Raw genomic sequence first — 23,056 nt, 5'->3', positions numbered from 1 at the left:
CATTGAGAAGGAAAATGAAGGGCTGCTGCAAAGACATATACAAAGGATTGAAAGAAAATGAGAAGAAGGCAGAGGACTGACAAAGTCATATAAAAGAAAGCACTGATCAATGATTTGGGTTTTTCATTGTCCTGTGAACACAGCAGTTCCCTCTATTCAAAGCCAAATGAGATATGAGAGACTGAGAGGATTTATAATGGCTGAGCACTGATTTTGGCCTGAACAATACCAAGATCATATTTCAAATGACAGAGGAAAGGATAAGGAATCACACATATCCCTGCCAGTGTATTGTACTGGATCTCTGCAAGTTCAATAACAAGGTGTTTGGAAAGTCTTCTTTAACCTTTATTTCTGTAGCATTTTACTGGGTGTGAATGTCCTTTTCTGATTCAGGGCCCTGACTAGTGCAAACACGTTTTTATTTTGTGAAGGTCAAATGACATCTTAGACAGCATGTGATTAAAACAACTGATTTCTCAAAGGCAAATCGGAACTAAGAGGAAAAGGTTTCACCTCATTTGCTATCAAAGAAAAGTCTACCCTAGGTCACATTTGTAGCAAGCTTAGCCAACTCTATGTTAGTCATTTTAACTGAAAAATGATCCAATAATGACACAGTTTTAACTTTTTTGGATTCAAGCTTTTAACAAACACAACTTCTACCCGTCATGAATTAATAGTCGGACTGAAAGATGACAGAAAATCTGGATATGAAATGTGTTACAGAAGCAAATGGAACAGAGCTTGGCTTGGATGTAATATTCATCTTAGTCTCAGTTTTTTCATGAAGATAAAAAGCTAAACCTTAAGGCCAACTAAGTTACTATTAATATTTTTCTACATACTTTTAAAATGACACTTCACAAATAAATAACACTTAAATCTATCTTGTTTTCAGGCCACTGTTATTTATGAGTTTTGATACATTATTTGAGCGTTTACGAGGACATTGTTGATCTTAATATGCTTCCTTCAGTGAATGAGGAAAAAGAATAATATCAAAATGATTCTACATGAACTTCCTTTTTACTATTAATATGGGCTGTAATTAGAAGGTTATTGAGAGAAAATGTTGAATTAATGTACTGGAAGATGCATATTGTAAAAATGTGGAAATGCTATATGCTGAATAAGGAATTATCAGATGCTTTATAATGACCTGTTATTGGCAAATATTGTGTAGCCTCATGTGAAAAATTGCAATATTTCCACACTTATTATCTTTATGAGCACTCTGAGCTTGTGGTTCACTGTCCTATGTCTTGGGTTTAAATAAGGTCAGGAAAAAAATATTTGAAAGGGATTTGATGTTATCAATATGTATGGAGACTGTGGAACCCCTACCATTACAAAGTGAACCCAATGTCAAAGAGCACAAGGGTTAAATATTAAACAGAACTAAGTCTGATGTCTCTTGGCCTGACCTATTTCCAGCCAAGGGTATTTCACCCACTCCCCCCACATAACATGAATATCAGGCATGCAAGGCTTTCCCTGCCCACCCATCACTTTGGAAGGCCGGTATTGTCCGTTGTTGTGAGAAGTGACAGAAGTGCATTTTAAATGGACCGAGAGCTGAAATGCAGACGTGGTGGTGTGAGGGGTGAGCCTGTCTGGTAAGCAGTTGGTATTTGTGTGAGCGAAAGATCTGGGAGTTTGCTTCGCTGCCGACTGAGGAGAATAACAATGACTCTGGGCATAATCAGTTCTGCCCAGCCACGGTTCGTTTGGGCTTTAATGTGGACTGAGAGCTGGATTTTCTGAAATAGCAACAATACACAAACACACACAAACAGCTAAAGATTACTGGATGCACATGATAACTAAATAAAATGTGATCCCTATGCAGGATTTTTACAGAGCTGAGCCTCAAAGTGCCTTAGATAAAATACAGAATAAATACAGAACCTGATGGTGACAAAAGTGCAGCGGAAAATAAATCAATTTAGTACCTTAAACTGGCTTACAGTTTGATGTGATTTATGAACCTCTGTGGAAGAAAATGACTGGAAAAGCATAAAATATCTGTAGTCTAAGGTTTTGGTTATGATACACCTGCATAGGAGGATTTGCTCAGGATGTCAGTCTATAACAGACTTACAGAGTTGCACAAAACCTTTTGGATTATCAGCTGATTTGGCCCGGGATAAGAAAGTGTCCTCTTTATTTTTTTTACTTTAAACCCTCGATTTACAGCTACAAAGAGTGGGTCGATTTTTTAGATGAAGTCTGACCTTGGCCAGTAAAAAAGATTTCTGATTGTTGTGATTTACTGTAATTTAAGAAAGTTTTGAATCGATGATGTTTCAGTTAATTTTTTAAAAGTACTGATTGCATGGTTCGAATTTGGATGTTGCATTCAGGGACTGTTTCTTCAACTCAGACACCACATCACTCAGCAATGTGCCTCAAGGTCACCTTGAGTGATTATGTGTGATTGGATTCTGTTTCCCTTATTAGATTTAAATTAATCTATGAGACAAGTTTTACTTTAGCTGAACAGAAAATGAGCATTAAACTCAAAGTAGGCAGATAAGAAGAAGATGGGAGTTTTTTTTAACCTGTTGATCTTGGGTTTTTGTCCTGGGGTGTGAAAAGTGGATCAGCTGTAAGTAGGGGAGTTGTTCTGCAGAAGGTGTTTAAGGGAGACTATTATACAATATACTGTAATCAGTGTCAAAAGATGCAGACACATATGGAGCAGTTATATCTGAATGTATCCATAAAATGTTTTGAGAACAAATAATTGGATCTCGATGGAAACACTGGAACTTGGCCTGTTTGTGGTTATACATGAATGAATTATGTTGAATGGAACAAGACATTAGCCTTTAGTCATTAGCCAAAGTAAAAAAATGTGAATTAGTCTGAAACCTCTCGGGCAACCTCTGATTTCCAAGGGGCATTATCAAATGCAAAAGGCCAATATTTCTGTGGACTCTACACACCAATCTGCTTATATTCTACCAATACAGGTTCCCTTCCAACACTTGTTGCAGTCTTAAAAAACTCTGATTGGTTCACAGAAATCTTTAAAGAAAAGTGTTTTTATTCAGTGTTGTTTCCCTGTATCTTTAACAGGTTTATACACTAGACAGCAAGGAAAAAAAGAGCTAAATCACAGTCTTGTCATGCAGTGCCACAGGGAGGTAATTGCTGAAATGCATCTCAGAATATGAGTTCAGCAGTTTTCTAAGAAGAGAGTTAAGCAGTAAAACATTTCTGCCTGCTTGCTAAAGAAAAGAAAAGTCCTTCAGCTCCTCTTCTCATTCACACAGCCTTTATCTTCTACATGGTTCTGATCTGAAAGGTAATGGAAATGAAGCCTCTTCAGACCTGAATACTTAATAAGACTGTGCGCCTGAGAACTACGGCCTGCTCACTTCTCATTACTGCACATTATTCCGCTGCTACATCTGTATATCCTATCATCGTGTGTCATGTAAAGCTAATCAATTCAGGTCTTACATCTTGTAGAGCTCCGGGAATAAAATGTAGTAACATGTTCTGAGTAGGAAGGAAGTAGCAGAGAGAGCAACAAGCTGGAGTGAGAAAATCTGGAGTTACGTTTTGTGCTTCTAACTATTGAGTGGTATAAAAGGATTTCATTGATTGTTTAGTTCAGCACAGCAAAGCCTCAAAGTCAAACTTGCAGCCTGAAATTGAAACCTGGGGCAACAATTCAAATTTCGCTTCTCCTTTATCTTCATTTTTAAACTTGAACTTTACATACACCTGCAAAAAAAGAGTGAACCTGAGAAAAGCTGAAAAAAAACATGATCTCTGCTCCATCTTTGATGTTTAGTTTCTCAAAAGGCTTCTTCCACTTATTCAAAATACCAAGTGATGGTGCATCAGGCCAAGGTGATGGCTGATCGGAGTTGACTACACTGCTGTGTAAGTGCTTGAGCAGCATTTAAAAAGGATGCATGGACGACCGGAGCTCACATGACTTTGAGTTTAGTCAGCAACTCTATCAGCAGTGTGTGTGAGGGTAGGTTAAAGAAACATTTACAAGCTTTTTTCCCCCGTTTGTGCAGAGTCGTGTTGGACTCAGCTAGTCCTTTCTTCATTACTTTTACAGTGCATAGAAATATGTCTTGCTATGGAAGACTAGATTATGGTTGTATGGATTGGACAGAAGTCCAGCAATAAAAGCAGTTAAAAGAGAGTCCTATGGGGTGCTGGTTTTTCTTGTTCAGTAGTGCAGGTGACCTACAGAGGCTACAGTCCTCAATGCATGAACTGAATCTCATATTTACTCCATCAGGCTAGATGGCAGACTTGACAACCTGCTTAAACAACTCTCCAGCTTTCTGACAGCTATACTACTGCATAGGTTTATGACTGCTCAGATCAGTGAAATGTGCACACTCTTTATGTGTTATCCCAGAATGGTCCATAGCAGCCTCTCACTCCACTAGTCATGAGCCAAGAAGCGAGTCTGCAGTGGCAGGCTGCCCAGCTGATCTCATTGCAGTGTGAGACCCAGCTTCTCTGTGAACCAGCTCGGATAGCTTCAAAGTGTTAGACAAACTAACCCCAAAAATGCATCACACACTGGCAGCTTCATCAGCAGAAGAGGAGGCACAGTCAGTACTGAGGGAGCAGAGCCAGACCCTCCTCAGAAGGACCACTAATAGGAAAATGCAAATAACAGACAGTGCTCAGCACTCTGACTATAGTTGGGGGGAAATATAACACATTATATATCAAAGCCTGAGTGAAATAACAGGCCGGAAGTTGAGAAAATCTTAAATCTAAATCTTAAATCTTAAAATCCTTTTAGCTTCATAGAGGGCTCATCATTTCATACCAGATAACCGAAGGATGATGTTTTGTTTGTTTCTTACTTTTGATGGAAGGTGTTCTTGTTTTTCAGATCAGAAGACGTAGACCCACACCGGCAACTTTGGTTGCATCCAGTGATCAATCGTCACCTGGTAAGTCACCTAAAGGCAACAACCCACACTCACACACATATATACAGACTATATTTGATCACTTGTGAGGGGATTGTATATTGATGTACTACATCATCTTGAAGCTCTCAGATTAAGTTCATAGACAATTGAGAAGGGGAAAGGGGGGAGGGGGGGGGGGACCTAGAATAGTCCCCTGTCAATCACATGACATATAGAGACAACAACCAGTCACAATTAAACAATTTAGAGTCACAACCTAAGCTGAGGAGTGCGTCTTTGGACTGTGGGAGGAGTACTCAGGGAGAACCCAAGCTTAATTAAGCTCAAGGGTGATAACATGGAAACTGCACACAGAAGGGCCCCGTCAGACCAGGAAGTCCAACAGTGAACCTTACATCACAAAAACAGTGCCCAGCCAACATGAAATCACAATTCACTGCTAGAAAAAGAAAAGATAAAGATCATAAAGCATAGAATAAGACCTAAAGACGTATTACACAGCGACATATGGCGAAGAAATCTTCAACAAGTCAATAATATAATAAAGTAAAATGATCCATAAACCATTAAAGTTACCTGCATAACCTCAGCTTACATAACCTGCTAAACCAGGGGCTGTCTTTTTTTAACCAGAAAGCATGCTAAATGCAGCAACACAGGCAACAGAGATGACTTCTTAGTTTGATTGCTGTGATGAAGAAGCTCAGCAGTATCATGCACCAAATGACTCTTCCTGCTACAGTATTGCATGAAAAACACGAGTGTGTATTTGTGTGTGTCCTCTCATGGGATCTTGATGATCACACACAACAGCGATCCTCTAGAGTTGATCTTTTTCGATGAGTCATCCAGTGGCTTCCTGCTTCCTGTTTGTGTGTGTTTGTGCGTGTGTGTGTCTGGATGTAATGTTACCCACTGCCGAATTAAAAGATGATCAGCTGGGAATGTAGGGCGGAAAGACTAATACTCTGCAGGTGAGAAACAGAGGGTGGTGTTCAGTGTTTACTATGACTAAATAAGAGCTGATGCGTCAGTGAGGAAACCAGCAGAGACTGACACTGTTACATTGTTTAAATCACAGCATTTTATCACTCAGAGCTGATGTAATTAGGGGGTTTTATCTTGAAAACAACAGTGGTCTAATTGTGCCTGATTAAAAGTTGGAGTCTTTGCCTGTGATCTGTGTAAGTGTGTGTGTTTTTGTGTGTGTGTGTGTGTGTGTGCGTTTGGCTCAGTAATTGGATGCTGAGTGTGTGGAGTGTCTTAAAGGCATCCTTGATCTGTGAATGAACGTGCAGAGAGAACCTTCCAGAATCCTCCTGCTCAGCAGATCAGAGACGAGTGGAGAGAAGAGAGAAAAGGGAAACATCAGAGGCCATGAAGTGGAGGCTGTTGTTCACTGGGAACTGAGAATGTAAAAAGAACAAACAGGAGGAAACTAAGATAAGGCATGAAGCATTATTTGGAGAGAGGATACATTTGATTTATCAGATATGAAAATGTATTCTTAAAATAAGTACTCTTATCAAATATCCAATACTCTGAGTTAAGGTATCCTTTGGATACCAATTATCTTTTTTGTCTTATTTTGAGATGCATCACTTAAGATTGGCATTTTATTTGGTTACTCAGTGTTACCTTTAATTTGAGCTACCCCATTGGCTGACTCTCAGAGCCCTACATTCAAGCACAACAGAGTCTGCAATTTTCTGCCAGCCCCCGACCTATCGCCTGCAACCAACACAAAGCTCCCTTGATGAATCTAGTTGTTGTGTCATGTATACATATTTTAACGATGAGACACACTTACAATACTACATTATACTCAGTGGTTATTGTGGCTCTGCATGTACATGGGCTCAACAGAAGAAGATAATTGAAATGAGCCTGACCTTTAAACAGAGTCTTAACAAGAAAGCAGACTGCTAATTTTAGCATCTTTACTTTCTCCTGCTGGATACTATCATTGTTTTTTTTTATATCTGGGAGTATGTCAACAGGTACTGTATGTTTACAGCCATGATGGTGACACAAATTCATTGCTGCCAATGTTTATTAAAGTGTCTGTTGGTCCAGACTAAAATATTTCAACAACTATTCTATGGATTGCCTTGAAATTTCTTTCCTGACTTGACCTCCCGGTCATCCTCAAGGTTAACATCCATTTATGTTTTTTTTGTGAAAATATCTTAACCACAATCGGTTGAATAGCCATGAACATGTGCCAAGAGATTCAGGTTCCCCTTCAGGATAAATGACATACAAACATGAGAGAACCTCAGCTTGTGAACCTGGTGAACTTCCACACTGTTAGCCTGGTAGCATGCTGACATTTGGCCTGATGAACAGCTGTACCCATGTGTAGGCTACCAGAGAAAATGGCACTGTTGTAGACTGTCTGAGCCTTTTTATTTCAGCTACTCTTGTGTCTCATAATTTATGTTTGTTTGTTTTAGTTTATGACTTAATTGGCAATTTATCTTTTGAAAAGTGTGTGCTGTAAAATATGTGATTAGTGCTGATTCAACTATTTTCTCCTTTTGGTTTTATCAAATGCAATCTACTCCATTGCTTTTTTTAGTCAGGTGCTGACTATGTTTTGGGAAATTGATCTTTTTTTATAAGTGAAGAACTGTTTGGCTGTTTGAAAATTTAAATTTGATGGATTTGTCTTTTATTACACATTGGGCTGAATCCAACTGTTTGTGTGTCATCACAATACAAAATAATTAGAGACAACCAGAGATTGGAGACATGAAAAGATACAGTTTGACAGAGAGATTGACAGATTGGCATTGACGGAGACAGACGTCAAATCAGACACAATCAGAGACAGTTAGATGTGTGTGTAAGAGAGTGAAGCTGTGCCAGAGAGGAAGAGGAGGAGGAGAGGGACAGATATGATGATGAGGGAGAGGAGCGGTGCTGGTGCAGTAATGGTGTGCCCCACATCAGACAGAACCCTGCATTATTTAATGCTCTGCAGATTGCTCTGCCCTGTGCACTGTGAACCCCAATAGCACATCAGAGGAGCAGCCGCATGCATGCAGCCGACTGAGAAGCAGAGCGGGATGAATAATGAGGAAGAGGAGCTGCAGAGTGAGAATCGTTTCAATCGTCCCCCTGAAGAGGAGGGTGGCTTTTTGGGAAGATTCATGTCTCTATTGTTTCCTGGGGGGAGAGACAAAGAGACAACTGGAGAGTTAAACTCAAAAAACAAAAATGTAGATTTAATATTGCACATGAAACTTGAAGAATGTCAGCTATCCAAGTATTTCAGGTTTCCTGAGCAGCTGCTAACATTTGGTTGCTGAAAATTTAAACAGCAGTTCTCTGTAATAGGTCCTCTATGAGTGGAAATATCCTCCTGCCCACGTATAACAATCACGTAATGTAGAGCCTTTTAAGTGGGATACTTCATCTCTACAAGCAAACGTGGCAGCAGCTGCTCTGTGGGATGGAGTGTGCTGCCACCTGAAACACTTTGGCAGATATATGAATCCCTTAGCATATGAAGAGATGTACAATATTGACTGGAATTTTTAATCAAGACCTTGTTGAAAGAGCTGACACTAAAAAGGACTTTAAAGGCTCTGTATTATGACTACAACTACACACAGACATTGAAATCACTTTTCACAATATGTACACTAATCTTTCCGTTTAAATTCAGGTTGAAGGTTATAATAAAAGCAACAGGGCGGTCTTTTAGTATTTCTTTAATAAACACAGATAGATTATGTAAATGATTATTTGACACTGAAATTACACTAAACTTAATCAAAGTTAGTAATGCTGTAACTGGAAATAAGGGGAAAGAGAGAAAAATGATCTGTTTATAGAATGTGATTTTTGCCTTCCTTACCTTAAAGAAATAGTTCCCAATATAAGGAAATCTCTACTAACTAAATGTATTGATGAGACTAACACAAGAAGATTGATACTGTACAAATGTAATTTCAGTAAAATTTCTTTTTGGTACTATATTTATGAAGCTCAAGCTAGCGGCTGCAAACACAGAGAGAATCAGCCTGATTCATGATAAAGGAAACAGATCATACATCTCACTAATTAACATGTTACTAATACCTTTGAAAAAAGCAAAGCTAGTTTCTGCCTATGTCGTCTTTCTGTTCAGATTAGATAAACAAAGTCTATAAGAAAAGTGAATAATCTCCCCAGATCTTTGAACTATAACTCAATATTTTAAGAGGTTTGTTCATGTTTGTGTGTGGTGGTTAAAATGTTCTTTTTACGTTCAGATTTCTAGTTTATATAATGAATAATGATAAAACTGCTTCTCTATTCCTGTGTAACCTTTCCCTTTCATCAATTTAAAGATTCAAAGTTGTGTTCGTTGTTTAGCCAAAAGTGTCTCAGCCCTGCTCACACTTCATTAAAGGTGCACTATTTAGATTTGGTTGAGAAATGTGAAAGTTGGAGAAGTGAAACAGTTCTATGCTATATTTCCTCAACTGTATACACAAACTTTATTCAAAGAAAAAAAATGATCCCTGGAACACTGGTTGGAGCTAAAAAGCTACCAGGAGAGTTACGGTTTCACTGCTGCGGGCCCCCCTCCATAACTTCTTTTTTTTTTTTATCTTCCAACAGTGATCCAGGGAGCAGATATTCCTCTGAGGACAGTTTATGTAGAGTTATCAACATATACCACAGAATCTGTACATTTCTCCAACTTTCACATTTCTCTACCAAAACTCCATAGTGCACCTTACAAAGAAACCTTACAGCTTCTGGCTTACTATTGTTTCAAACTGCCCTCAAGAAATTACATACTCTGCTCTTCACTTAGCATGATTTATTTTTGAATGTTGATAGTTAAATAATTAAAAAAAAAAAGAGATTAAAGATTAGAGCATGAATTTAAAGGTGGAGTGCCATGCAGCATTCAGTCACTGTCTCACAAGATGTCGTCAGAATATTTCACTCCTTTCTATTAAGACAATTTAAATCCTTTTTCTTTGATTCAACTTTTTCAAAATCAAAATTGATCTTGAAAAAGTGTGTCCTGTTGATTCCATGTTATCTTATTGCTAATCGCTATTTTAGAAAGTTCTAGGTTATAATCCAGCTGCAGGAAACAGTAAGATTTTTTTAATCTGTAATTTTGAATACCTACAGTTTAAAATGTAATATTTACCATTCGAGGATTGCATCTGATTCACCATTTCCTCTTTTACCCCTCCCTGCCATTGTCATCGTTTGCCTATTAGCCTCAACCCAGGTTACAGAGCAAGAATAGGCTTGTAGATATAAAGAGGTAGTTTATTAAAGGAAAAATATTGAAGTTGCAAACTGTTTTTTTTTTATGTACATTATCTACGATGAACGATGATCACCATTGCTAGTTTTTAGGAGGTAATGTTGTGTTTGAATAAAGTAAGTGGTTGCGTTTTTTAAACTCAATAGGAGGGAGTAGAGGAGGAAGAACGATGTTTTCTTTGATATTAAAATAAGGGAGTCATATTGTTACAGGTGCACAAATAGAGAAAGAGGCCACCACCACTTTCGCTGCTCTTCACCTAGCAACAGTAAACAAATGTAAACAGAGCAAAGATAACATAGCCCTTATAAACCTGCTGTGTGTTAACATATTCCCCTTTACATATTCTAATTTAACACACAGTCTAATAGACTTCTAGATTTGCTTTCTTTTCTTCATCTGATGCTGCACAGAAACTGGAATTCACATGGACTGCAGCAGCAGGCAGCAGCTGAATCAGAGCGGCTCGGCTAAATAAAGTGGAGGCAGAAGACTGGTCCCTGTTTTATGCTGGCTCTGTTTCAGACTGACAGTCAGCAGGGAGTTACAGTGATAGACTCATCAGTGCCAGAGCGGATTTTTATTATTGGCCTTTTCTCTCATTCTGCAGCACAGATGGGCTCCAGACAGAGAAAACAATCTGAATATAGCAGCTGCAGAGAATCAGATTGAGGTTTCTTGACACACATTGCATTTCAACCGTGTCGACTTCTATTAAAACTACAACTATTACCTTTACTACGACTTCTATTACAACTATTTAAATCAAAGCATAGGGGCTCACTGTAGTAATATTTTACATCTAAATGCTATATTTCTTCTTCCATAAAACATTTCAATTTAAGTCTTCTCAAATTCTCATTACTATTAAGTCATTTTCTTGTAATAACAGTATTTTCATTGACTCTTATCTGATGTCAATGCAGATCATGAAATATGATGCCAATCCTGCAATAAAAACGACACAGATGAAAGGGAAGGAGATACAATTTGATAGTATAGTATAGTATAGCATACATTACGATATAATATGATAAAAAAATGATGCAAAAGCAGAATATGTTACCATAAACCACAAGATACCAAACCATCCAATTCCATACCATATGGTAAGACGGTATGAGAAGGTAGAAAATGACACAATACAATACAATATGATACGATGACACTTGATACGATACAATAGGATGTGATACAATACGATATGATTTTATCTTATGATATTGTATGACGCGATATATGATATGATGCTATGGTGCGGTGCGGCAGTGCGGTAGGAGACGAGACAATATAAGAAGCGGTAGAAGATGATATATAGTCCCTTAGTACTTTATATTTGATTTTTATAATTTCTTTTGAAAGTCTGAATAGAGCTACACATTTTCAGTGTTGTGATTGTTCCAAATCTTCAGCCCTTTAAATTCACAGATCACAGTCTGATTGATGGTTTAATAATTTTCTTCCAGACATAGTTTGACAGCTGTCTGTCAAATAGCAGTCTATAAATCATAAGCTCTCCTTCTGACTTGAGGAACATCCCAAGGCTGGCCCATTTCCTGTCATTGATTTCAAACATAATCTATAATGGCTGTATGATTCTTCTCAAACTTCTGCAAGAGGCTAAAAATAAGACGCACTTTTAAACATTTCCCTAAGCATACACACGCAGAGATATATCCGACTTGAAATTCAATTTAAGGTTTTTTTGTGTGCCATTGAGAACGTGTTTGAATGCAAAAAGAAAGAGAGAGAGAGAGGGAGAGAGAGAGAGAGAGAGAGAGAGATAGAGAGATGAATAGAGAAACATCAGTGGCATTTTGAACAGCCTAGTGAATACTTTTAAGTAGGAATAACATATGCATACGCTCAATCACATACATACACACACACAACAGCACACGCAGACACACAATGGCAAAGTGCCTCCTAATGCCTAGGGATGCACAGGTTGCCAGGCAACAAGGTAGTGTCCTAGAAAAAAGTTCCACGCTGAAACGTGGAGTTGGATGCTGGTTTAACACACTCACCATTGTTCCATATTTCTCTGCACTCCAATAGTGATTTTCTTTTTCTATTTCTGTCCTTTCATGTAATGACCACAGAGTTGAGTTACACATATTGACAACAGATGATGAAGAAACATGACCTGAGTGTAGTATCATAGTGGAGTTTCCTTCTTCTCCTGAGCAAATATGATTCCTACAGCTATTTATGTGCACATTGCACCTGTTTTTACTGGTGCACACACTAAATACCCTTACTGTGTCCTGACTTGTAATCTGGATGACTAACAATCCCATCTTTAAATATAGCCTCCATCTATATTTTTATATTGCCCTAGTTATCATAATCTCTTTTAAAAAATGTATTTATAAAATTGCAGGTGCAGGACTGTATTTTTTTAAATAAGTGTCCTTGATTCTTTAGCACAAGAAATATCTTTCCACCTCAGGTAGCTTTGGCTGTTTGAAAGAAAATAGTCTGTGTGGAAATGAAAAGGGAAGGAACACAAACTCAACCCATCAGCACTCACCTAGCATTGATTTAGCATAAATTGCTGTGCAAAATATGCATGCAACTGCAGCCAAAGATCAGCTTATAGACCTTGCCTTTTCACTCCCACTCCATACTGCTTCTCAAGTTTCTTGTCTGACTCTTATTGTGACTGTAAAAATGCAGAATCTGTATGGATGATGGATTTTGGGAATCAAAGCATCCTGGTTTCCATTTCTAAGCATACTTGCATTTCCTCTGGCTTTGATTGTCTTCAATCATGACTTATTTACTTACATCTTGTATTATCTGTCATTTTTCATTTACAGGTTAATGTATCCAGATACAGAACACACATTTAACCCCAGGAGTAAACGGGGTCTTAGTGACACATAGCTGATATTAAAGACAGCTAAACAAACAGTCTTGAAATCATGTGAAAGCTGATTCAAATCTTCTTTTAAACAACGAGAAGAGAATTACCTTAATGAAGTTGGATCTATTGCAAGATTGCTGTGTTAGACTGAATTAGTTTAAGCTTGTTGTACCTTTTCACTTTGCAACTAGGTGTATATCAACTCTGTACTAAATGTCAGCATGCAACACACTCACTTTTGGATAAACAGTGTTTTACCATTTACCATCAGCAGCTGCAGGGATCCACCTCCTCACAGACCCCAATGAGGAGAGTGGATAAGCATTCCCTTATTCAGCAAAAAATATCAAGAGAAAATGTTTTTTAATTTGAAAATGAGAGTGGAGAATAAATCACAGAATATTTCACCCACAGCAATTGAAAAAGAAAACAGGCTTGGCTGGTAGTGAGTCAGATAAGCATCTGGCTGGAGGTCGCCTTACATCGTCTCTGCTGTGTACTGTGAGGAGACACAGCAGCTCTTCAGTTCAGGACACTGACACAGTAACAGATTAACTGTACTGTAGTGAACAGTACCAACACTGTACAATGTGTTTTACCAAAAAATTCATTATTTCCCATGTTGTCCCCTTTCTTCAGTTTTGCTTTTTTCCCCTTATTTTAATTATTTTACTGCTGTTCTTAACTGTAGTTAAGAAGTTCCATTCATGATTATTTGCTTTTGTTTGTTGCAGAAATTGATGAAGATCGTCTCCCAACCCAGTTGTACAAGGTATATTACTCATTGTGTATGATCATCATGTTATTGAGATATGATAGCATGAATAGAACTAGGTGAATTATAGATTCCTTTTATTAAATTACTGTAATCTCTTCTGAAGCATCTGAGTGCCCTGTGCCCAGCTCATCTGTAGTTTTGATGATTCACAGGCAGCGTTATTGAACTCTCCCCGGCAGCGGAGAAAAGGGCAGAAGGGAACACCTACGATGAAAGGTAGAGTGTGTTATTATTATAGTGGCTTGTTATCAGTCTCTGTGTGATGTTGACATTTGGTATAGTGAAAAGAAATGATTGTAAATGATATTGCTGCAGAGTAAGAAAGAAAATGTTGTAGAAACACTTGAACAGCCTTGATTGGTAGGCTTGGTGTGCAATAAGAAAAGTACAGTGCATGAGAAAAATACACGAAAAGAAACAGATAAACTAATCACAATATGAACGTTATTAAGTCCACAGGATAGACTGTTTGCTTTTACTGTCCTGGAAATTACAAAGAAGATATAACACCAAAAACTGTGACATCAGAAGTAGCCTGCGTCATTTGGCTAACTCAAGCGAGTTTATCAAGTAACCCAAATTTTAGTCAACTTTTCTGAGGATTGAGAATTAGCTACTTATCTAAACACATTTCTATACAACACTATTACAATGTCATGATTGTTTTTTTTGTTTTTTTTTTAAAGTTGAACCGTTGTAGAGAAAGAAGGTGTTCTGAGATGATATAGTTTTAAAAGTTCCAGTCGAACCTCAGATAGTGAAAATCAATATCAAAACCAATTTGGGAATTTGTAATTCAAATAATTAGATGTATTAAAGCGAGAACAATTACAGTGTTCTGTTAAAATCACCAATATTTTTCATCTACTCAAAGAAGTTTAAGTAAACAATTCAGTCAGACTCTTTACATAGAGCAAGATTTATACACCAAATGTGTTTCAGTAGACCTTAATTGGACCACATTTTCCATCTTCCCAAATGTTAAAAAACATTTGAATAGAGTTCAATTGAACTTTAAAACACACCTTGAGTGAGCATCCAGAAAATGCACCTGCATTTATCATACCTTATGGCATGTAACACTGTTTAGAGTTAAACCTTAAAAAAGGTCAACCTATCCTCTAATGGGACGTCACTTTGCCAAATGTCAGGAAAATTTAACTAAAATAGTTACAGTAAGCTATGGAAGTGTTTTTTGGGGGGTCTATTTTAACATAGAGGTAATTATAGCAGCCCCTGGCACAGCAAGGTTTCATTATCTCTGGTTTTTGTACCATAATTTTCAATTTTTCAGTTTGTAATTGGGTCTTTGTGAGATTAGGGCACTTGGGGTCCTGCTCCATTTAAATGCAGACTGAAAAAAAAAAACACAGAACCTGAAAAGTGTTCAACGGATATTTCTGTTTTTGTCACAGCAATGTGAAGCAAAGCAAATTTGGTGTGCACATTTCCAATTACATACAAACACTGAAGGTAATTGTAGGTGTGTTTATGCGTAGAAAACAGAATAAATTACAATAAACTCACCGAAGCAAGGGAACAATAATAAGGAGATAAGTGAAACTTGCTGCTCGAGGATGTTTATTCTTCAATTAGTTTCACTGTTAAAGAGCTCTTAGTGTGATGAGTCACTTGGTAGCATAAACCCATGAAGTTAATCTGCAAGCTTCAGTTTCCCACTGCAAAGAGATTAAGAGTAATAAAACCATGAAGGAGGATTTAAGAGGAGATTAAACATCTCCCAGCTCGGATGCATCCTTACCTGCCTCCCCACACAACTGCTGGCTGTTAATTACATTTTGATAATTTATTGAAAATGTTTGACCTACAATATTCTGTATATATATATATATATATATATATATGTAAGTGCTGAATTTAATGCTGGATCCCAACCATTCCTTCCATCTATTTTTTTCTGTGTACTCTTTATGCTCTGTTTTTTTCTACCATTTGCTAAATGTAATTCCTGGCATTTCCCCGGTGATTTCTTCCTTCTTCCATTCCTCCAATCCATGCCTCTCCCCTCTTATCTTCCCTCTTCTGTAAACTGTAAACCTTTCTCCATCGTTTATTTTCGTTCTCTCTGATCTCCGTCTCCTCCCAGAGCTGCAGTTCATGGTGGAGCACCACCTGTACCGGCAGCAGCAAGGCGCTGGGGACGAGTGCTCCTCAGAGAGCTGCCTGTCAGACCGGCCCAGCCCTGACTCTTTTCCCCCTGGGGAGGAGCTCCCACACGACGACGAGGCCACAGTGGAGGCCTTTGAGAAACTGCGCTGCCAAATGGAGGGTATGCAGCTGTCTAATCAGCAACATAAAACCTCCTTGAAAACCTGAGTATTTAAACTCTTGGATGAGATCCTTATGAGGAGTTGGATGAAGTAACAATGTTTATGTATGTGGATAAGTGAGAGAGAATTTGGCTTCCCAGTCCTGAGTAGTAACACGTATGGAGCTGCATCTCCGCAGTAACTTGGGGAACAGGGACTTTTAGAGGCAATCAGTGCAGTTCCCTCACATGGACCAGGGTCTAAATAAAATCCTCGTGACTTTATTCACCCCACCAAAATGACCGTTCTCTGGGGGCAAGCACTATCAAACTATAGTAGTATACTTATTTGCCTAATCTTTTTTTTTTTTTTTTTTTTAAAGATTTATTTTTGGGCTTTTAATGGAGAGACAGGACAGTGGATAGAGCCGGAAATCAGGGAGAGAGAGAGTAGGGAATGACATGTGGGAAAGGAGACACAGGCTGGATTTGAACCTGGGCCGGCCGCTTGGAGGACTATGGCCTCCATACATGGGGCGCGCATACTAATCACTGCGCCACCAGTGCCCCTTATTTGCCTAATCTTAATGGGTTTTTTAGACCTCCATGGAAACTTAGATGACATTGTGATGGGGGAGTCCTTTTTGGCTCTTTGAAAGGGCTCCTGGAACTTGAAGTCATGTGTACACTTTTGGCAGAAATGGCTCTCAAATGATAAAGTAAAGAAGCTGCAGTGTCTCTAGAACAGCGGGGTCACAAGCTGATTCTGAGTGCTCGTTGGATAATGAATCAGGACAGAGAAATAGAGTCCGTGCTATATCAATTTTATGTTAATTGATGAATAAGTTGATACGTTGATTCAAACTGTAACCAGTGATCCAAACTGTTGGATTGATTGAACTCAAGTAAAGAACAATTATGTCAAAATATCTGGTTACCTTCCATTACTGCAATTTCAGACATTGCACACTGGAGTTGTTTTAAAGACTATGAGTGACTGTGCCAACAAAGGGGTGTCTGTCAGACATAATGGGTAGAAGATTGTGGGAAGACACTAAATGAAAGGAAGGACACGTCAAGAGATAAGGAGGTCTCTGCTTTAACGGGGTGGTGCAGTGAAGAGATGAAGGATATAGAGCTTATTAACATGAAGTTAAGGGAGTAGAATTGGAAGGAAAGAATTGGAAGGAATTGGAAGGAAAGGGGGATGAAAAGTAAAGCATAAAATTATGTAGGCAGCATAATACTTGCTGGAAGGGATGTATGTAAATGTATGAGAGGGTTCTGAAGGAGAGGATTCAACAGAGGTGTAATATAGACACGAGGGAAAGTGGGAATATGGAAAGAAACCCTTTAAAGAATAGGTTGGCATTTTGTGTATATACTCTTTACCATTTTCTTGCAGAAAGTTTGAAACAACTGTTGTTTAACTACATAATGTGTATAGTTTATTTTTCCAGTGCTTTAAGTGGATTAAAACTAGTACTCCCCTTATACACCTCTTGTGAGTGTGTCACAAAAACGAAGAACTTCTGCATCTCTGTATCACCGAATCACAATGCTCAATGTCCATTGTTTGCAAGGAATAGTTGTTTCGTCATGTCAGCACCAAATGATGGTTATAACAGATTATACACTCGCTCCACTCACTTGACATCCCAAGTTCCTGCTGTGTTTGAGCAGCTGTGAGCTGACTTTGCGACGTGTCTAGCACCCTAAAATTGTGTCTTTGCAAATGAACCATTTCATTCACGTTCAGTCACGTTCAGCTGCTGTACCATCAACAGATGTTGGTGCTGCATCTGACTCATCGCTGCTGCCGGAGGCGCTAACGTAAAGCTTGCGGCTATAGACCATTGTTTTCTGGCGGTCTGGTAATGGACTGTCTGAGAGCTGTGTCATAATCTAACTCTGCTCTGGTTCGTGTCGTCTTTTTGCCCTTTTGGAGCCACGCAATATTGCCATTGTGTACGTTTTACTCCCCTTTACCTATTTTATCCGACAATGCAGTGACTGATGAGTTCACATGTACCGGTATATAATGTTACACTCATTAAATAAACTAGTAAGCGTTACGTGATTAGAACTGCAATGACGCGTGCCTTTTTGTACTCATGGCCCATGGGTGATTTATTTTAGTTGCTATTATGAATAGCCAAGACGAGCTGTAATATGCAGAGAACAGGAAAGAGTACTGGCACCTGTGGAAAAGTCCCAGTACCGGAAAAAGTCCTGGTACACCAAGGGGTAAGATTTAGAAGTGGCAGTATGCGTACTAGAGCGGACCAACCCACTACGAGCATCGAGGGATTTTTTCAGGCACTGATTTTATCTAGTTATAAAGAAGTTCTGGCAGATATACAGTACTTTGTTACAATGAGATTGAGCATTTTAGCTCAGCTAACCAGTCAGATATTAGAGTGATATCGACCTTTTCATCAAACACTCTGCAAAAAAGTTATTCCTCAAATAAAGACACTTAGTGCAATTGAAGCACATTGGCAGGCAGTGTGTCTGTCCAGTGCCAAAAACAGAGGGTCAGCTCCTGCTGAGGCCAGATGATTTACTTTAATGGCTGCTGAGTAGATTAGAGTACAGCTCACACTGTACACACACACATTCAGTGATTGTCCAGAACTAATGCATCACAAGGGCTGCTTTTGAGAAGTGCCAAATTTGTTAATTTATTATTTAACTTAAATTCACCAGGGCACACAGAGATGTTTTTTTAAAGCCTTAAATTAAAACATGGCCAATTGAAATTAGAAAACAGCAAATTCACCTCTCAGTCTAGATGAAAGGAGCACAATACATCCTGGGAAAACAAATCAGTGATCATTAACACCAGCCCATTGAGGGCAGGTTAACTTCACCAGATCAGCCTTTTAAATCCACACAGTATGACTAAATAACACCGGCTGGAAATGTCAGGTGAAATGGATTTGCTTTGCAAGGTGGGATGACACATTATACAGCCCCTCAAGGATTTATTTTTTAGCTTCTCTTGTGATTGTTGAGGCCTCAAATGCTGTTTTTGCAGCTGCTTCTTTTAACATTGCATTGTAAGTTACAATTTATTGAGGCTTTATGTGTAACAGCCACAGTACAACAGGGGATTTAAATACATTTTCACGTGATGTCACACACCAATAAAACCTCCCACCTGGTGGCCGAGAAAGGCTTCCTATACTGCTGAACACTACAGAAATGTTACCTGACTCAGTTGCCACCTAAAGACGTTTTATTTTTTAAATAAAAGACAATTATTTTTCAATTTGATACACTAAATGAAAAGGAAGGAGATTGCTTAAGGGCCATTGTCCACAGACAGCTTGATATATTACCAATATATTAAAGATACTGCCAACCTCTGTGTCTGCTTTGATATATGTCATTTTCCAAACCCTCATCTCATCTCTTTGCTTCCTGCAGAGTTCTCCAGAGAGAGCCTAGAAGCTGCAGGTGGGCTCGAGTGCCCCCTCTCCAACGAGAAAGCAGGATGTTCCAGTGCTGCCAGTGTAGCAGATCCCTCAACGCAACTAAACAATGCACAAGCAGGTACAAGAGAGTCAAAAGAGCCTCAGTTTTAAACAGGAATGCTCTCCTCTCAGGGGACTCCTCACCATCTGCTCACTGTGCAGAGTTTATTTAGATATGATGAACTGTTCAGCAGGCATGGCTTGGTGTCATGTAATCATGGCTTGTCAACAAACATCTCTGGAGGGGCCTTGATCCACACTTCACATAGCAATGCCTAAGAGCTAGCGCCTGTGCAAGAGAGAAAACAATTGTATACGGGTTGAACTGAGAGTGTGCACATTTTAATTCTTTGTTTTGTATTTGTTTCTTTCTTTCTTACTGTTACAGGCATTTGAAGATTGATTATTTTAAAACAAACAAACAAAACAAATTACTGTTTATTACTTTCTGGAGGGAATTTAAGATGTTGTATGTAACACACATTATGTCTCATTTAACTTGTGTCCAGATAGTGGACTGTACGTTGATTTAGTTGGATTTAGCAATTCAGTTTTGAAACCTTGAGTTTTGATTTTGGCCTGTTTTTTTTTTTGGATCCGACACTCTTTGCGCATTGTCAAATCAAACGTTTTGCAACATATGGACTTGCCCCCTGCTGGCCTTCAGAAAGAGTGCAAGTTAAAGGCAAATGGCAAAGCCCATTGCTTTTATTCAAGGCTAGTTTTAAAGGTAGTCGGGCTGGATACAAAGTCAATGGAAATACATAATGGGCGGCAGAAGCTCAGTCTGTATGGACTTGGGTGGGAATTGGAGGGTCGTCGGTTCAAGTCCCGGCACGGACCAAGTCCGGAAATTGGCCTGGTAGCTGGAGAGGTGCCAGTCCACTTCCTGAGCACTGCTGAGGTGCCCTTGAGCAAGGCACCTAACCCCCACCACCAGCTCAGGAGCGCCCACTGTGGGCAGCCCCCTCACTCTGAGACCTCTCCATTAGTGCATGTCCACAGGATCCTGTTTGTGCATGTGTGTGTATTTCGGCCTATGTGTGTATAGCATGTTAACTAGACAGAGTGTAAAAACCAATTTCCCCTCGCGGGATCAATAAAGCATAAATTATGATTGTTATTAATAATTTGGGTTATTTTAAGAGTCAACAAGTATTAACTTGGAGATTTATTCTGTTCTTACTGTTCAGCTACAAGAGTCCATTAAGAAACACAGAAGTCAGCCTCTTCTCTCTCTCACAGTCTTTTTTTTCTCTGTCTATATCTTACAGACACAAAAGCAGCAGCAGCATCCACTGCGAGTCAGCCGGCAGAGGAGAAGGCAAAGAAAAGCAGTCAGGAGAAGGATAAATAGAGCAGTCTTCTGTTCAACTCAATGCTGCTCAGTCTGCTCAGCCAGCCCAACACAATGACAGAAGATTGTGTCTGCAGATCTACTTTTTACAGACATCAGGGCATCTACGTTCCTCTACAGTCAGGCCTTAGTTTCCACCAGAGAACAAAGGTTTCTACTTTTATTTTATTAAAAAACTGTGTAAATTATAAGTATTCCATAATGCTATACTTGTTTTCTATATCTTCCCCCTGCAATTAACAAAATCTAGCTTACTATTTGTACGAACTGAACTAGGAGTTACTAGATAGATAGATAGATAGATAGATAGATAGATAGATAGATACTTTATTGATCCCGAGGGAAATTAAAAATTCAATTGAATTTAATTGAATTAAAAATTCAATTAGGAAAGAGCGCCTGTCTCGTTCACACAATCATTGTCATAAACAGACATGCATAGCATCACCAAAATTTGCAAAAACATTGGATGTCTAATCTTTTTTCATGAACTATGTGCCATGACTTCTACAACTTGCAATACAAATGTTTTCCCCTCATAACTAATGGGATAAAAAACATCACTTATTGATTCAGATATTTTTCTCCCAATGAGTTTGGTGCTGAGAGTGAAACATAGACTACAACATCTGGGAGAATTTAAATATTTACTCCAATGGATAAGACATTGTTTTTTTTATTCAGTTGAAAATAAATTGCATGTTTTTTTGGTGCAGCATTAGAGCCCTAAAACATATCTGCTTTGAAGTGAAATTCACTTGGCACTTACTGCCCATGGGAAAAATTATAAAAGACAGAAATGTACACTCTAACATTTACTACATTTCATGATGGTGCCCCCTATTAGCAGAAATACCAGGATGTAAAGATGTAGCCTACACTAATGGAGACCTTCTCTCCAACCAGTTAAAAACCAAACCAAATTGTTTTTTCTTTTTTGAACCAAATCAACATAAAGTGCCACCATCCTGGTTGTATCAGGTGAAACGTTTTAGAATTAGAATTAACGATCAGTTTTGTGGGTCAAGACAACCAATCTGCATTTGGTTCAATCTGTATTTACAGTGGTTCTCGTGTGTTAAGCTTTGAGTGACATACAACGCACTCTAGTAGTTTTAGGGCCATTGTATTTTAAACCAGCTATGATTTATATATGATTTGCAAAACATAATACTAATAATTTCAAGATGGTAAATTGTTGCTGTCTAAACCCTTGAATCAACCTGTAAAAATGAAAAATCAGAAATGGACCGTTAGTCTGAACAGAACCTGAGACTGACAGTCAAACAGCAGCCTGCTACACAACACATGTCAACCTTCTTTTTTCACTTGCATCTTTTTCGTCTATATTCTTATCTCACTCAAAAAAAAAAGAACAAATGCCTTGTCGTGCACCTGAGCTTGTCCAACGAGCTACCTACCTAACGAACATTCAAAGGGAAAACATTCACTGCTAACTTCAGTTTGTAGGTTAGCTAGCTTAGGACATGAGATATGTAAACATACCTTCAGATTTTTTTGGGCTCTAGATACAATGTGGTCCTTATTTTTTAACACCACTAACACCCGGTCCATTCATAACATGCAGGCTGAAATCTTTATTTGTTAGCTGCTGTCAATCAAACACAGACATAGACCCGCCCCCAGCTGCAGAATAGAAAAATTTAAATTTCTACAATTTCCAAAGACACACACACACAAGCCCATTTGATAAGAAAAAATATGAATGATAATTGTTTGAAGTCTAAATGAGCTGACTTCATGTTTTGACTGAAAAAAAAGTTCATTTGGATTTTGTAATAAGAGTAAAAAGAAATGATTCGGATACGAGAATAATAATTCGTCCGATAATCTGCCAGTGATATCATGATTTCTTACAGAAGTACAATCATATACCAGATAACTGTGTGTTATATTTGAAGCAGGTTTCAGTAGGGTTTAATCTGCAGATACGTTTTTTTTTATTGTAAACAATACATTGAATTGGGAAAAGCCCCCACGGTGAACAAATTGCACCCACATATTTGACACTTGAATGCTTTTTGGGAAGGTCAATCCCTGTTATGAACAAAACTTCATGCATGGCACAGAA

General features: G+C 38.5%; 1 protein-coding gene across 1 annotated transcript in view; it reads left to right on the top strand.

Moving 5' to 3' along the window:
• LOC109986186 (protein phosphatase 1 regulatory subunit 1A) overlaps nt 1-23,056 on the top strand; it is a 30,028-nt gene extending 6,972 nt beyond the window's left edge. The window contains exons 2-7 of the mRNA XM_020636713.3: nt 4,886-4,946; nt 13,816-13,853; nt 14,012-14,075; nt 15,967-16,149; nt 19,561-19,686; nt 20,882-23,056. Of these exons, the coding sequence (XP_020492369.1) occupies nt 4,886-4,946; nt 13,816-13,853; nt 14,012-14,075; nt 15,967-16,149; nt 19,561-19,686; nt 20,882-20,964 (555 nt within the window). The 3' untranslated portion in view covers nt 20,965-23,056. The remainder of the gene's footprint in view (nt 1-4,885; nt 4,947-13,815; nt 13,854-14,011; nt 14,076-15,966; nt 16,150-19,560; nt 19,687-20,881) is intronic.

The sequence above is a fragment of the Labrus bergylta genome, chromosome 5 (genome assembly GCF_963930695.1).
Source record: "Labrus bergylta chromosome 5, fLabBer1.1, whole genome shotgun sequence".
NCBI lineage: Eukaryota > Metazoa > Chordata > Actinopteri > Labriformes > Labridae > Labrus > Labrus bergylta.
The sequence above is the reverse complement of the archived record's forward strand: the minus strand, read 5'-3'. Positions and strand labels throughout refer to the sequence as shown.